The sequence below is a fragment of the Bidens hawaiensis genome, unplaced genomic scaffold, assembly GCF_021521415.1.
Source record: "Bidens hawaiensis isolate Kalapana, Puna unplaced genomic scaffold, B.hawaiensis_p1.1 tig00019091_1, whole genome shotgun sequence".
In the NCBI taxonomy this organism is placed as follows: Eukaryota; Viridiplantae; Streptophyta; class Magnoliopsida; order Asterales; family Asteraceae; genus Bidens; species Bidens hawaiensis.
The window spans coordinates 219749-233444 of NW_027492901.1; the positions used below are offsets into that span (position 1 = coordinate 219749).

Genomic DNA, 13696 nt, shown 5'->3' on the forward strand with positions numbered 1-13696 from the left:
AAAATAAAATTCACGTCATCCGTCAACTTCAAAAAAAAGATAAAACATTTCCTATGTGAAACAAAAAAGAAAAATGCTAAAAAAACATGTTAAAACCTTTAATTTATTCAAACATGAAAGTTGAGTGACTTGATTGGAACACTTTTTAAAGTTGAGGAACCTAATTGAAACACTTTTGAAAGTTGGTTACTGTTCTTTGAAATTGCCTCAACTTATAATTATAAGGAGGCAGGGGTATAGCAGTAATTTAGGAGTATTTTGGATGGAAAATCTAACGGGAATTTAACTGAGGGACTCAATGTGTTCCGTTTTTAAACGTGAAGGATACAAGCAGTTCATTTTTTTTTGAGGGACTCAACATGACTCCGCTTAAAGACCACATGGACTCAAACGGTAATTTTCTCATTGAGGATTAACAGAAACCAGTTGTTAACTAAACAATTAATACCTTTTATAATCAATAATATATTAATATTGTTTCTAGATAATGTATTTTGATTAGAGATCAATAGCCAAAGTTTGTGTAATCTCATCCTCATATTCGATTATAAATATCACTATCCATACCCGATCTCCTATATGTTGGTATTGGGTGGAATTTATGGTTTTACATATAACTTATGTAATTGACCAACACAATGATTTAAACTCATCTAAAAAGCTTACCGGATATAGAAAAAAAAATATTCATATTTAATTTAATAAGTTTTTGAAGATTATATAGCATTGATACGGGTAATTGAGTTTGGAAAATCGTATAAATATCACCTGATGGTTGATACTATATATCTTTAGGGATGGAGCCCGGTACAAATAAAATTAGGTACAAATAAAATTAACCTGCTACACATACAAATAATTAAAGTAATTAGAATTTTGAATTAGAATAATTATGTTATAAAAAATAAAATAGTCTAATAATAATTACTATAGTTCAAAAGTCAGAGTAATAATATTACTGTAATTATTTGTTAATTTCTCACGATAAAACTCATGTATTTGATCCAAACATATTCTATAAACGCACGAATAGTTTCAAAACTAATCTCCCAATGGCCTCATACTCATATGCCCCATTGCTTGTCCTATATATTTCGGGTTTTGGATTTTTATGTTATCCACTTTGTTTGCCATCTCTATTTAGACAGGAATGTAATTTTTGTTAATAACGAGTAATTAGTGGTTATTTACGATGCATTAATTTTTGTAAATTACTTTGAACAGCCATTTGTTAATCATATATTGGTTAAAGTTAAATCTTCACTTAAATATGTATAGATGAAAGATTAGACTACTATGTTTGAATAATTCAAATCGGACTACTTGTGTCTATTGAATGATATTTCCAACGGATACGATTCGAATATCCTTCATGATTAAATTGACTAAATTCTTAAAAACAAAAAAACAAAAAAAAAGGTCATTTAGTATTCAGAGTATTCCCAACATCACATATGTATCTCTATAATTATACTAAAAATTATTATATTTTTTTCTCATGTTTATTTTGCTATTTCTTAACTAGTTTTTTTTATTACATTAAACTTTAGGGTTAGTAAAATAGACGAAAATTGCAAACTTCATAGAGCTTAAGAGTTCAAATAAAAAAAAATAGAATAAAGTTGCATACGTGACCAAACCTCAGGGACGGAATTAACACTTTACTCTTAATAATATATATAGTTAGTGGGATTCTTTGCATGATGCGGCGGGAGTTTGGTCGGTAATGATTTAGATTACCGTGTCGATTCCAATAGCTCGTCAATTTTGTTACCTCATATCAAACATAGTTCGTTACGGTACCAACAGTTACGTTGAAATTTGATTTTATCGTATACAATTTGCAATAATGTTTTAAAACTGGTGTTGAAAATCATATCGATAATGAACCAAAAAGCATATTCCCGTATATCCTAAACAACTGAATTAAAAAAAAATGATAAATACGCCATCGTATATATGTATTAATATTTAATTATCCATCGACCTAATTATAAAAATCATCATGTTTGAAAAATATTCCAATACTCACTTATTCTTTAAGAATTCTTAACTAGTCCATATTTTTATTGTTCGTTTTATATATCATTCTTATCTCTAACTCTTATCTGATTTGGTTATCTATTCACATCATCAAAATTACTTCTACACCTCTTTGATGTGATCATTTAAAATATAAAATTTTATTTTTTTGGATTTATAAAACAGAATTTTATTTCTTATAACTTTTAATATATGATCCCTTTTATAAATTTCTATGGGCATGTTGCGATGTTATTCTGTACTAGGCGGGTGCCCGCGCGATGCCGTGGGTGTCCGAACACAAACCCTGCGAATCACATAACAATTAAGAGTGTTCATGGTTTGGTTTAAAGCCTTTAAACCGGTCATCAGTTTGGTTTCACGGTCGGTTTTTTTTTACGTTCACTCGGTTGGTTAGTTTCAAAAATTTCAAAATGTAGCTAAAGGTTTGGTTCATGGATTATGGTGAAAACCAGCCATATAAAATCAGACCAAACTTAAATGTTGTATGCATTTTAATCACTTTTATTATTTAGTATTTGACAAATTTTGTTATATATATTAGATATAGTAAAGATATAAATGAACAAAGTCTTTTTTAATACAAATAACATGACTATTACAACTTTAAATTAACCTAATTTCAGTATGGTTTTTTATAATCTTCGTTCTTGTTATCATTTCGTATCCTAGGTGTTCCATTAATCTTTACCATGTATGTTGCTAAAATTAACATTTTTCCTATTTTGTTATATATAAGAGAGTTGGTAATGAATCGGTTTCGATTTTCAATGATTCAATTTTGATTTGGGAGACGAAAAATCGATACTAACGGTTGGGCTCACAAGTTTAACTTACATACCATCAAAAACCGGCATCAAGCACCCCCTACGTAACTTATTAATTTTTTAAAATTGAAAAAATTATAGCATTATTATACTCAAATTAAAGAGAATAAAATGCTCGATTTTATGGTGCACTTTTTTTACAAAAATATTAGCATACGAAAAAATTATGATCGTTTAGAAATCGTGGTGGAAAGTTAGTTTAAGATTAAAATTAAAAACATAATATCGTTTAAGATGAGGAAGCAAACTTGTAAGTTTGGTGAATTGTGTTTAAAAAACAAGTTTACCCCTTTTTATTCATGTATTTGTATTTGTAAAACTCTTAAAATCAAGTGTTTTAATTTACCCTTGTCTCATATATTATACATAGTATAGATATAATGAATAGACTTATTAATAACTATATATGTTTTAACTTCATCGCATATTTTTGTTTTAAAGGAACATTAAATAATTTATTTGTTACCATCGTATTGTAATTATCGAATATAACTGACTCTTTACGGACTCCGTCATCACATTCTACAACATCTTGATAATTTTTATGCGAGATATTTTCATTTTTCAACAACTATTTCACATTACAAAAATAAATAAACTGGAAACATAATAAACATAATAATATAATAATAAATAAAAGTCTAAGGCGATTAAACCCCATTTCAAACTTCAACGAGTGTCACTGTCAACATAACCGTACATAAACCACGTTTGTTCAACACCTACCAGATTCCGATCAGTCATGGCGGAGAACATCGTACCACCGCCGATCAACATAATCAACTTCGAAGATTACCGTATCAACAACAACAGCAGCAGCTGGAGTAGTCATCACGAGATAGTCGAACTTGAAGAAGAAGATGAGCCATCATTACCGCAGGTGGTGGTAATTATAAACTCATGCCTTCAATAACCAACGAAGGTAACAGTAAGAATAGTGAATTGTGTTCTTACGATCGGAATGCAAACGACGTGGTGTACGTGGTGACGTGGCGAGGTAGCGATGAGCTGTTGTCGGCGAGTATGGACGCTTTGGTTTGGGACCATCGGAAGTGATCTACGTGGATCGTCGAGCATTGTGTATCTGGTTCATGTGTTTCCGGAGCTCCGGTTTATACCTACGCCACGTAAGCAAGCACATGTGATTATGTTTGTTTGTTAGTTTAGGTTTGAGAATTGAGGTTGTCGGAAACAATGGCGGTTGATGAGTCTGCATAGTATAAGCTATAAAGTTAATTTTGCAATCATTAGAATTTGGTATAAAGTTAATTTGACAAAAAGTGGAGTCCGGCTTTAGGGGAATAAATAAAGTTATTGTTATAGGATAGGTCCTTAAATCAGGGGAAATCGGATGCAATTGCGCCTGAATTGGGGATGATTCTTGATTTACATGGTTAACATTATAATATATTTTATAAAACTTATAATTGGCATTATTTAAGTTTTCATAACTGAAATTTGTTAAAATAATTGTATTGCATTTGACAAGTTGTTTCTCATCTAGTTCATTCAAATTAGAAGAAATTACTGTTTGCGTCCCTATGGTTTTAGGGCGGAGATAAAATAAGTCCCTGAATTTTTTTTTGAATTTGCTGAGTCCCCGTGGTTTCATAAACGAACAAGTGGTTTCAGAAACGAACAATTTGAGTCCCTGTGGTTTCAGTAAAATGAAAGTTTACCCTGAAAGTTAAGTAATGGCAGGGACTCAAATGGTTCATTTTTGAAATCACGGGGACTCAACCAGTTCAAAAAAAATTTCGGAGACTCATTGTGCCTCCGTATTAAAACCACAGGGACACAAACAGTAATTTTCTCATTGATTTATACACCACAAACTACATACTAAAACATGTTAAGCTTATGATGATATTATTTATGGGTTAGAACCGGTAACTATGGATCAGGAAACGACAAGATAAACAATCTGCGTTAGCTAGGTCAGATGGTTTTAATGTTTTGATGGTTTTGTATGGATAGTTTGTTTGATCATTTGAATATCTTTATCAAGATGGTAATTTTGCAAAATAATAATGATTGTAAATGAATATAATACCTAGGGCTGGCAATTCGTGTCTTAACCATTTGTTACCCAATTGCCAGGCCTAATAATACCTTATGTGCATATACTAAAAAGGAACATAGTTAAATCTTCGATTTAGTTTACACATCTTCTAAACCATTTGTTAGGTCATAGACTAGCAAAAATGCCAAAATCAAACCATGAACCAAATCATATGAATCTCAAATTGTTGACTTATTTGGGTTTGAATGAATATACGATTTTAATGACACAAATCAATTCAGATCTAGATGCACGTTATTATTGTGATAACTTGACGAAAATACTCTGTATGTGGGTGTAAATACCATTTCATAACTCCCTAATCCAATATACTTTACACTTTTGTTTTTACGTCAAAGATGCTAGTTTTAACCTTCAGCACTAGCTAGAAGATCCTGATAACTGTGTCGTAATCACCAGTTAAAGAAACTTTTTAAAAACCTAAACTGTTGGTTTGACAGATCGATGTTTTGAGAACTCAAAACAGTGTTTTAAACTGCACTATAGATCTTGACCACTGAAAACATAACTGTAAATACAACTGACGTTGAATTAAATGTACAGTGGGAAGGTTACCAATAAGTCAAGCAAACCCGAGCAAAAAGAAAGTTATGTGATTGAGGAACGAAGCAAGAGAGCCGAATACCTCCAAAAGTTTCTCTCTTTGTGCTCGTCTTCAAAGGTACATCGCATATATACAAACGGTTATGTATCTATAATTCTATATATTATCTTTATCTTATATGTTCTTGGTGTTGCAGGTTCAAGTTGAAACTGTGCTTATTGAGAGTGACATGGAGGCAAAAGCCATTCTTGACCTCATCCCAATCTTAAATATAACAAAGCTGGTAATGGGTGCCACCAAATCCAACCTAAGGTAAGTGTGATAACGGTAATAAGTTTATAGTTCGACATGTTTAATTGAATGGATCTGAATCATGATTTAACCGCATTGAAACATGGAATCAATGACAGGAAACTTAAAAGTAGCAGCAAGAGAGGGGGTGGAGGGACTCTTGATCAGATCATACATAACGCGCCACAGTGTTGTGAAGTCAAAGTCATATGTGACGGAAAAGAAGTGTCATTGCAAGACCACTTAACCAACGAGCCCGCCTCTCCACACTTGACTGCTCCTTCACCACGCGAGACCACCCTAGAACCGATGCAGGACCATACCAATGGCTTTGTTAAGTGCGGCTGCTTCAAGCTCTGAAAATTTGATTCTATAGTTTGTATTGTTGCATACATTTATTTATCTATAAAACTCAAAAGCAAAACCTTATTTGTGACAACAAAAAGAAAAAAGGAAAAAGAAACTAATAAACAAAGTTGTCTTTGATGTTTATATGTTCATAATAGATCATCATCATCATCATCATCATCATCATCTTCATGTTCATGAGTTTGATAAATGATATGATGCAATGCAATGCAATGCAACAACAGACAATTACAACTCACAAGTTTCATGTAGTTCATCCAAGAAAAATACAACCGTTCTCCCCCATAATTATCCCTTAGCAAATCCATTCATAGGTATACTTAAAAGAAATCAAAATCCAAGTAATTGTCTGAACCTTTTTGTTGATTTGGAGCAGCAACCGGGGGTACATTAGTCTTTTCACTTGTTGATGCAATCGGTCCAGCAGAGAACCGTTCAAACTCAACCGGCTTCGGGACATCCGGTGGTGTAGCACAGCGGATCAATGCCCAATTAACACCTTCAAAGAAGGGGTGTTGTTTAATCTCAGTGGCGCCTCGTTTATAAGCCAGCCTATGTTGCGGTTCCTTCACGAGCAGTCCCCTGATTAGATCCCGAGCAGAAAAGCTAACCGCGGGTGACTCGGGAAACCGAAGAGGCTGGCCCACAACATTGAACAATGTGGCTCGATTCCCCGACCCTTTAAACGGAGTCCTACCGAACAATAACTCGTACAAGAATATCCCAAAAGTCCACCAATCTACAGCACTTCCGTGGCCTTCGCCTTTGATGATCTCGGGAGCTAAATACTCATGGGTCCCCACAAACGACATGGACCGGGCACTGGTCGGTTCAGCCATGAGCTCGGGCAACGGGCTAACTTGGTTCCCTACATCTTTTGTGACTTTGTTTTTCCTTTCTTTCTTGGATTTGCTTGAAAAGAACCGAGGTGAGAAGCAAGATGTGGGGACCACACACGAAGGTTGAATACACGAAGGCTCGATGCAAGCGGGTTGGACACAATACGTGGTGTTCCTACGAAGGGGCTCCGAGTCCATAGATGAAGACTTTACTAAAGTTGGACTAACACTGCAACGAAGCGAAAGATCAAAATCCGATAACATAATATGCCCATCCTCCCTAACGAGAACGTTTTCGGGCTTAAGATCACGATAAACAATCCCGAGCATGTGAAGATATTCCATGGCTAACAGCACTTCCGCCACATAAAATCTACAAAAACATCACTTGTTATAACACTAAGAAACATCAAATCATATCAAATATCATGTAAAATATTTTTAAAAATGCTTACTTGACAGCTTGCTCGGTGAAGTGTTTCCCGGGCTGCCTTTGCCTAAGAGTGTGCAAATCTCCCCCAGGACAAAACTCCATAACCAAACACGAGAACTTATCGGTCTCGAAATGTGTGTACAACGTTGGAAGAAACGGGTGGTCCAACGACTGCAAAATCTCTCTTTCGGTTTGAGCCCGAAGAAGCTTCTTACGGCTAGCTAACGAAGCTTTATCCATAACTTTCATAGCAAAATACGCCTTCGTACCGGTCAACTCAGCCAAGTAAACACTCCCAATATCACCACACCCTAACCTCTTCAACAACCTGAAATGGGTCAAACCCAACGCCCCGTCCCGTGCCCGAACCACTTGAATAGCTTCCCACCTCATATCATTCGACTTGTGCGGTTTGTTGATACTGCTACTGAAACTACTACAGCTGCTTTCATCACTAACATTGCTGCTCGTGCTCCCTCTACACATACTACTCTTCCCACTCTCCACAAAATCCACACGCGCACTCCCACTCGTTAACCCGACACTGCTCGTCCCATCACTCGCTTTATCCGAAACCGAGCTGTTCTTCTCACCGGCTTTCTTCTCCTCATCCAAACCAACTTTACCGGTTTCAATCGTTAGCTTAGAAGCCAGTTTAGCTTCCAAATCATCTCCCACAACACGCTTGGACGTGGGGTCCGCCACCGCAGCCGTAGAACGGGCTTTTGAGGCCATTAAAAGCTATCACCTATGCACTTGACTGGATCAGAAAACCCATAACCCTAAATCCCTAATTATCACCTCTGTCAACACAATGTCAATTTATTATCAGCATATTCAATTTAGTAAAATTAATTTAAAAAAAGGAAAAAGATGACGTGGATCGGACGCAAAACAAAAACCCTAATTATAAATTATCACAAACATCAACTGTTTACTAATCCAAAACCCAGATCTCAAACAAACAATCAAAAAAAAAAAAAAAACCCAATTCATGAAAATTGAAGATCAATCAAGAGACCCAATACCCAGATCGATTCAAGCAAATCGGATAACAAAACCCAACTCAAATCGTGTAATTGACAAATGCAGATGTTATCAGCATGAAACAAGAAGCAAAAAGCTTAGATTTTCATTGAAATAGAGTTAAAAAGTGGTAGATCTAAGAGGAAATCTATGAAGATGGTTGAGATTAAAGGGGTAAAAATACCTGGAGATTGATGAATCTGGACCACAAGAAGAAGGAAGAGCAAAAAGGAAAGATAGAAGCACTCTTGTTCATAGCATGCTGATGATGCCTGTGAGATGAGATGAGAGAGAGTGTATGGGATGGGGAAAGTGATAGCTTGAGTGTAATAAATATTTGACTGGGCCTCATCTTCAAGACAATCAACCTTTTTATATTTTCATTTTTGAATTAATTTTTGGTTGTTTTTCAGTGTCACATGTCTCCTTCACAACACCTCAACTGAACCCTTTGCCACTTGCTATCCCAATCATGCATACACATACACTTGTGTGCTTACTGTTTCAAGTCCTAACTTTATGGGGGTCAAACTAGAATTTTTACAAAGTTTTGACTATGCAGACTACATTATATAGAAAAGATTGATTCGTTTTCTTTTGTGCGACAATCAGTTATCACATTTATGTGTTACGGGTCCTTGAGCCTTCCCTACCATGTAAGTTACTTTGATGTGTGGATGGTAATGATTTTAAATAGTTGTGACTAGGTGAACGGGATAAATGGAAGGGAGATTTCATTACATAATGTTGAGTAATAGAAATAATGGTATACGTTTTCATACATTTTTTTTTATATATTTTGTTTGATCTTAATAGGATGATTAGAGAAGGATAATCGGTAGTGGTGTGATGGATAACAAATTAAACTTTAACTAGTTATGATTACGGGATGTTTATCAAAATGATCATTTTTAGTATCTTGGATGACTTTAAATTGATTACTAATTATCTTTAATAGGCGAAGATATTACTAAACTCATACAAGTTTTGTCATGTTGCATTACTTCGTTTAAGCTAGTTCATTACTCATAGTAAGTTACTTTGCAATTGTTCTAAAGACTATGTTATAACAATAAAAGAGAATAAAAGAGATGAAACGCTAATATCATGAGATATTTGTCAAACCTAAGATAGAATGATAGTTAGAGCACACTCAAAACACGTGATGTAGTAGACGCTAACATACCATACTTAAACCATGGTCCCTTTGTACACAACCACGCACAGACGTGAACTTTTTTCACCTTATTCGAGTGATCTTGCCATGCCAACCCACAATATAAACACGTTATCAATGAAGAGTGATCATGTATTGTTACGACCAAACATATTTTTAACCTAAAACTAACTTTATCGTTACACGCCCACAATTTGAAGGCTTATGATCATCTTGGGTTGCTTCTCTGTGACAAAGGTAAAGAATCAATATATCTATTTCAGTATTGGAACTAGTAATGGGCTAAGGTACTAATCATATTCATCCACGGTTAATGGATCCAAGTGATGGATAAAAACATTGAATAGTTGTAACAATTAGGGGATGCTTATCAAAAAGAAAAATTTCAGTTTCTTGGATGACTATAAATTTATTACTAGATATGGTTAACTGTCGAAGATATTGTTGTAATCGTAGATGTTTCGTCACGTTGGCCTACTTCAGTTAAGCTACTTAATTACTTTATATTTGTTCTACCGACTACGTTATAACAAGAAAGTATATGTAACAATAACAGCGTAAAATATTTGTCAAACCTAAGATAAAAATATAGTTAAGGCACTCAAAACACATGAATGTATTAGACCCTAACCCGTCCCTAACCATATCCTACTTAAACCATGCTTCCTGTGTACATAGCCACGCTCATATGGGAAATTTTTGCCTTATTTAAGAGATCCTGGCATTCCAACCCACAATATAACCATGCTATCAATGAGGAACGATCATATCTCATGACAACGTGTTTATAAATAACAAGGTAAGATCTGAATTTGTCGAATGCAAACACCACGGCCAACAACTCCTTTTCGGTGGTTGTGTAATTTTCTTGTGCATCGTTGAGAGTCTTGCTGGCGTAGTAGATTGGGCAAAAATGCTTATCTTTCCTTTGGCCTAGAACTGCTCCCACATCAAAATCACTTGCATCACATATGATTTTGAATGGTAATATCCAATCTGGAGCAACCATGATTGGAGCATTGACAAGTTTTTCTTTCAAATGATTGAATGCTTTCAAACACTCTTTAGAAAAAACAAATGGTGCATCTTTTTCAAGGAGTTGGGTCATTGGTCGAGTGATTTTTGAAAAATCTTTTATGAAGCGGCGGTAAAAACCTGCATGACCAAGAAAACTCCTGATTGCTTTGACAGATGTTGGAGGTGGAAGTTTGGAAATTGTTTCGATTTTTGCTCTATCAACTTCAAGTCCAGCTTGGGAGATCTTATATGTAACATCTAGGAAAAACCCATATTTATTTTGGACTAAAGTTGTCAACTTTGAAAGTTGAAGGTTTAAAATAATCTCAAAAACAAGTAATAGGAAAAATGAGATAAGGAAAAATTAAGCATCTTATGTTAAGGAAATAAGAAAAATCCATCCCACATGGAAAGGTGGAAGAAAGTGGAAGCATTCCACATGGGTATAAATACGGAAAAGATACTCTCATCCCACATGGAAACAAACAAAGAAATGAAAGCTCTTTATAAGGAAGCAAGTTTCCACAAAAATGTTTTAATGTGGCTAGTCACTCTCCATAGTCCTAGCGGAGGGTGCGAAGCACCCGACGCGCACGAACACGGACTCGGGCGATGGGCGTAATGTGGTGTTTTGATGGCGCACTTGGCACTTCGCCGCGAGCCGCATAAGGGCCGCTTTAGTATTTTTGGATAGTACAAGGACTAGAAATGAAAATCTGAAAAACTGGCATCTTCGCGATACGCGAAGTTGCAAAGCAGGCATCTTCGCGATACACGATGAAGCAAAACCAGGCATCTTCACAATACGCGAAGTGGCATTTCTGCATGCGTGACACGTGGAGACACGTGGCAACACCTGGCGACACGTGGCAACCCTACTGATGACTCAGCGAAGCTAGTGCATCTTCGCGATACGCGAAGCAGCTTCGCGATACGTGAAGTTGCACGATTTCAACTATAAATAGAGGGGTTTCGGCACATTCCAACACACACCAACCACTTCACTTTTCACACGTTTTGCATCGTTTTGCGTGTCGACCTCGAAAAGCATGCAACCTCGAAAGGCGTACCCACCTCGTGAAGCGTGCCAAGCTCCGAAGCTCTGACGGATTAAGCGATAATACGCAATATAGAGTAGAAGTATCGCTCGATCAGTCATAAGCATTTAACTCCAATTAACCCGTACGAGGTAGGGGTTCTGATTAAGTTATTATTTTATTATTATAATAGCTTGGACCATAGTCGGAGGTATAGCTCGAACCTTGATCACTGTTAAGTATGATATAGCTTTTCGTAAGCACAGATTATAATCTAATTATAGTTTCTTTATGATTAAGAAACATAATCATTTATATACAAAGGGTATAGTTAAAAATAGTATTTCTTAATAATTAAGAAATATCTATTCATTCACGGGTTATAGACAAAGTAATGTTTCTTCTTGAAGAAGAAACCCTGGTATAAATGTTTCTTCCTGAAGAAGAAACCTGATATATAATTAATAAATAAACAAAGGGACTAAAGGTCCACATGCTTTGTACAAACAAATGATTTATCAAGGTTACAGCTATACAAAACAGACTACGGGGTCTGAAGCTAGATCGTAGATCTAGATATTTATACAAATGTTATTCTCGTACTATAGGTCCGAGATAACAGCCAATCAATCAATCTGAAAGCTGAAAACAAAAACAGGAATCAGTAACAAAAACTGATTTACAGACAGGGGTCAGTAACAGAAACTGATCAATATATAGGAATCAGCGTCAGAAATTGATTTACAATCATAAAAGGTGAATACGCCCCAAACTTTTACAACTCTTTTTGAGTCTGAACTGTTTGCATGGGATTTACGAATCCTTAAAACTTTGTGTTACAATAATAAGAAACGGGCATACTCAGATTAAGAGTATACATGTGTCTGGATCCATACATACATGGTGACTCGGAGTTCCCCGAGGCCATGCATATCATCTAATATGCCTCTGGTAGTCTATAGGACTGATCAGAGAAATGATATTGTGTATATGATTAATTGTACATGTACTTAGGGTAATTTTAACCCAATTGAGTTGGGTGCCTAATGAGTATTGTCACAAAGGTATTATTATTGATTTACACACTGGTATTATTGAGTCAGCGTCATTCAACGGTTGTGTGCTGACGTATTTTTCCCCACATTTCAGGGAACTGAAAAGAATAGAACTGACAGGCAAGACTGATAGAAGATTGGAGACATAGTCATTAGAGGTGATCTGATGGCTCAGATATTTTATTCAGAATATTATAAAGAATGATATTTTCAAAAGATATATATTTAAATTATCAAACGGGTATTCAACTCCCGAGATTTCAATATAATAAAATTTTATCCGAAAAGACTTCCGCTGATATTTTAAAATATCCAAATGGGTATTCTGACCCGATATTTATAAATGAATATTATATTATAAGACTTCCGCTAAAAACCCGCAACTCTGATATAATTTCACAACCGGATACCAACTTACGGGTGTCGCACCCAGGCCCCGAGTCGGGGTGTGACATTATGACCGAGAACAATGCCTTTACGAACCATGAAATGACATTTTTCCCAATTAAGAACAAGATTCACCTCTTCACATCTTGTCAACATTTTCTCCAAATTCTTAAGACAATGATCAAAAAAGTCTCCAAAAGCAGAAAAATCGTCCATGAAGACTTCCATTAAGTGCTCGATCATCTCATGGAAAATGGCTACCATACAACGCTGAAAGGTAGTAGGTGCATTGCACAGCCCAAAGATCATTCGCCGGGAGGCAAATGTGCCATAAGGGCATGTGAATGTAGTCTTTTCCAGATCTTCAGGAGCAATAGGAATTTGAAAATAACCAGAAAAACCGTCAAGGAAGCAATAGAACATTTTCACAGACAAGCATTCGAGCATTTGATCAATGAAAGGGAATGGAAAATGATCCTTCCTTTTAGAGTCATTAAGCTTGCGATAATCAATGCATACCTTCTAGCCTGTGACGATTCTCATTGGTATAATCTCATCTTTCTCGTTC

At 35.5% G+C, this 13696-nt stretch overlaps 1 protein-coding gene and 1 long non-coding RNA gene across 3 annotated transcripts; one reads left to right on the top strand and one right to left on the bottom strand.

Moving 5' to 3' along the window:
• Nucleotides 1-3790: 3790 nt before the first annotated feature.
• LOC143557717 (uncharacterized) lies at nt 3791-6042 on the top strand. The gene is made up of 4 exons (XR_013139621.1): nt 3791-3997; nt 5497-5614; nt 5694-5809; nt 5908-6042. It is a non-coding gene; the product is annotated as an uncharacterized LOC143557717 (long non-coding RNA).
• LOC143557716 (serine/threonine-protein kinase D6PKL2-like) lies at nt 5953-8164 on the bottom strand. 2 transcript variants are annotated; one of them, XM_077046722.1, is made up of 3 exons: nt 7452-8164; nt 6521-7369; nt 5953-6100 (listed from the first exon to the last, which is right to left on the bottom strand). In XM_077046722.1, exons 1-3 carry the CDS (start codon nt 8162-8164, stop codon nt 5953-5955), a joined length of 1710 nt encoding a protein of 569 aa, XP_076902837.1. The 2 variants fall into 2 exon arrangements, with proteins under 2 accessions (XP_076902837.1, XP_076902836.1); XM_077046721.1 differs by lacking the exon at nt 5953-6100 and having other exon boundaries at nt 6236-7369.
• Nucleotides 8165-13696: the final 5532 nt, after the last annotated feature.

What these genes read in the sequence shown, in the direction of transcription:
- LOC143557716 (XM_077046722.1), bottom strand. Translation starts at nt 8,164, where the DNA reads ATGGCCTCAAAAGCCCGTTCTACGGCTGCGGTGGCGGACCCCACGTCC. An exon ending in TTCACCGAGCAAGCTGTCAA is followed by an intron (nt 7,370 to 7,451) that starts GTAAGCATTTTT and finishes ATGTTTTTGTAG; the next exon opens with ATTTTATGTGGCGGAAGTGC. An exon ending in CCGGTTGCTGCTCCAAATCA is followed by an intron (nt 6,101 to 6,520) that starts ACAAAAAGGTTC and finishes GGTATGGTCCTG; the next exon opens with CATCGGTTCTAGGGTGGTCT.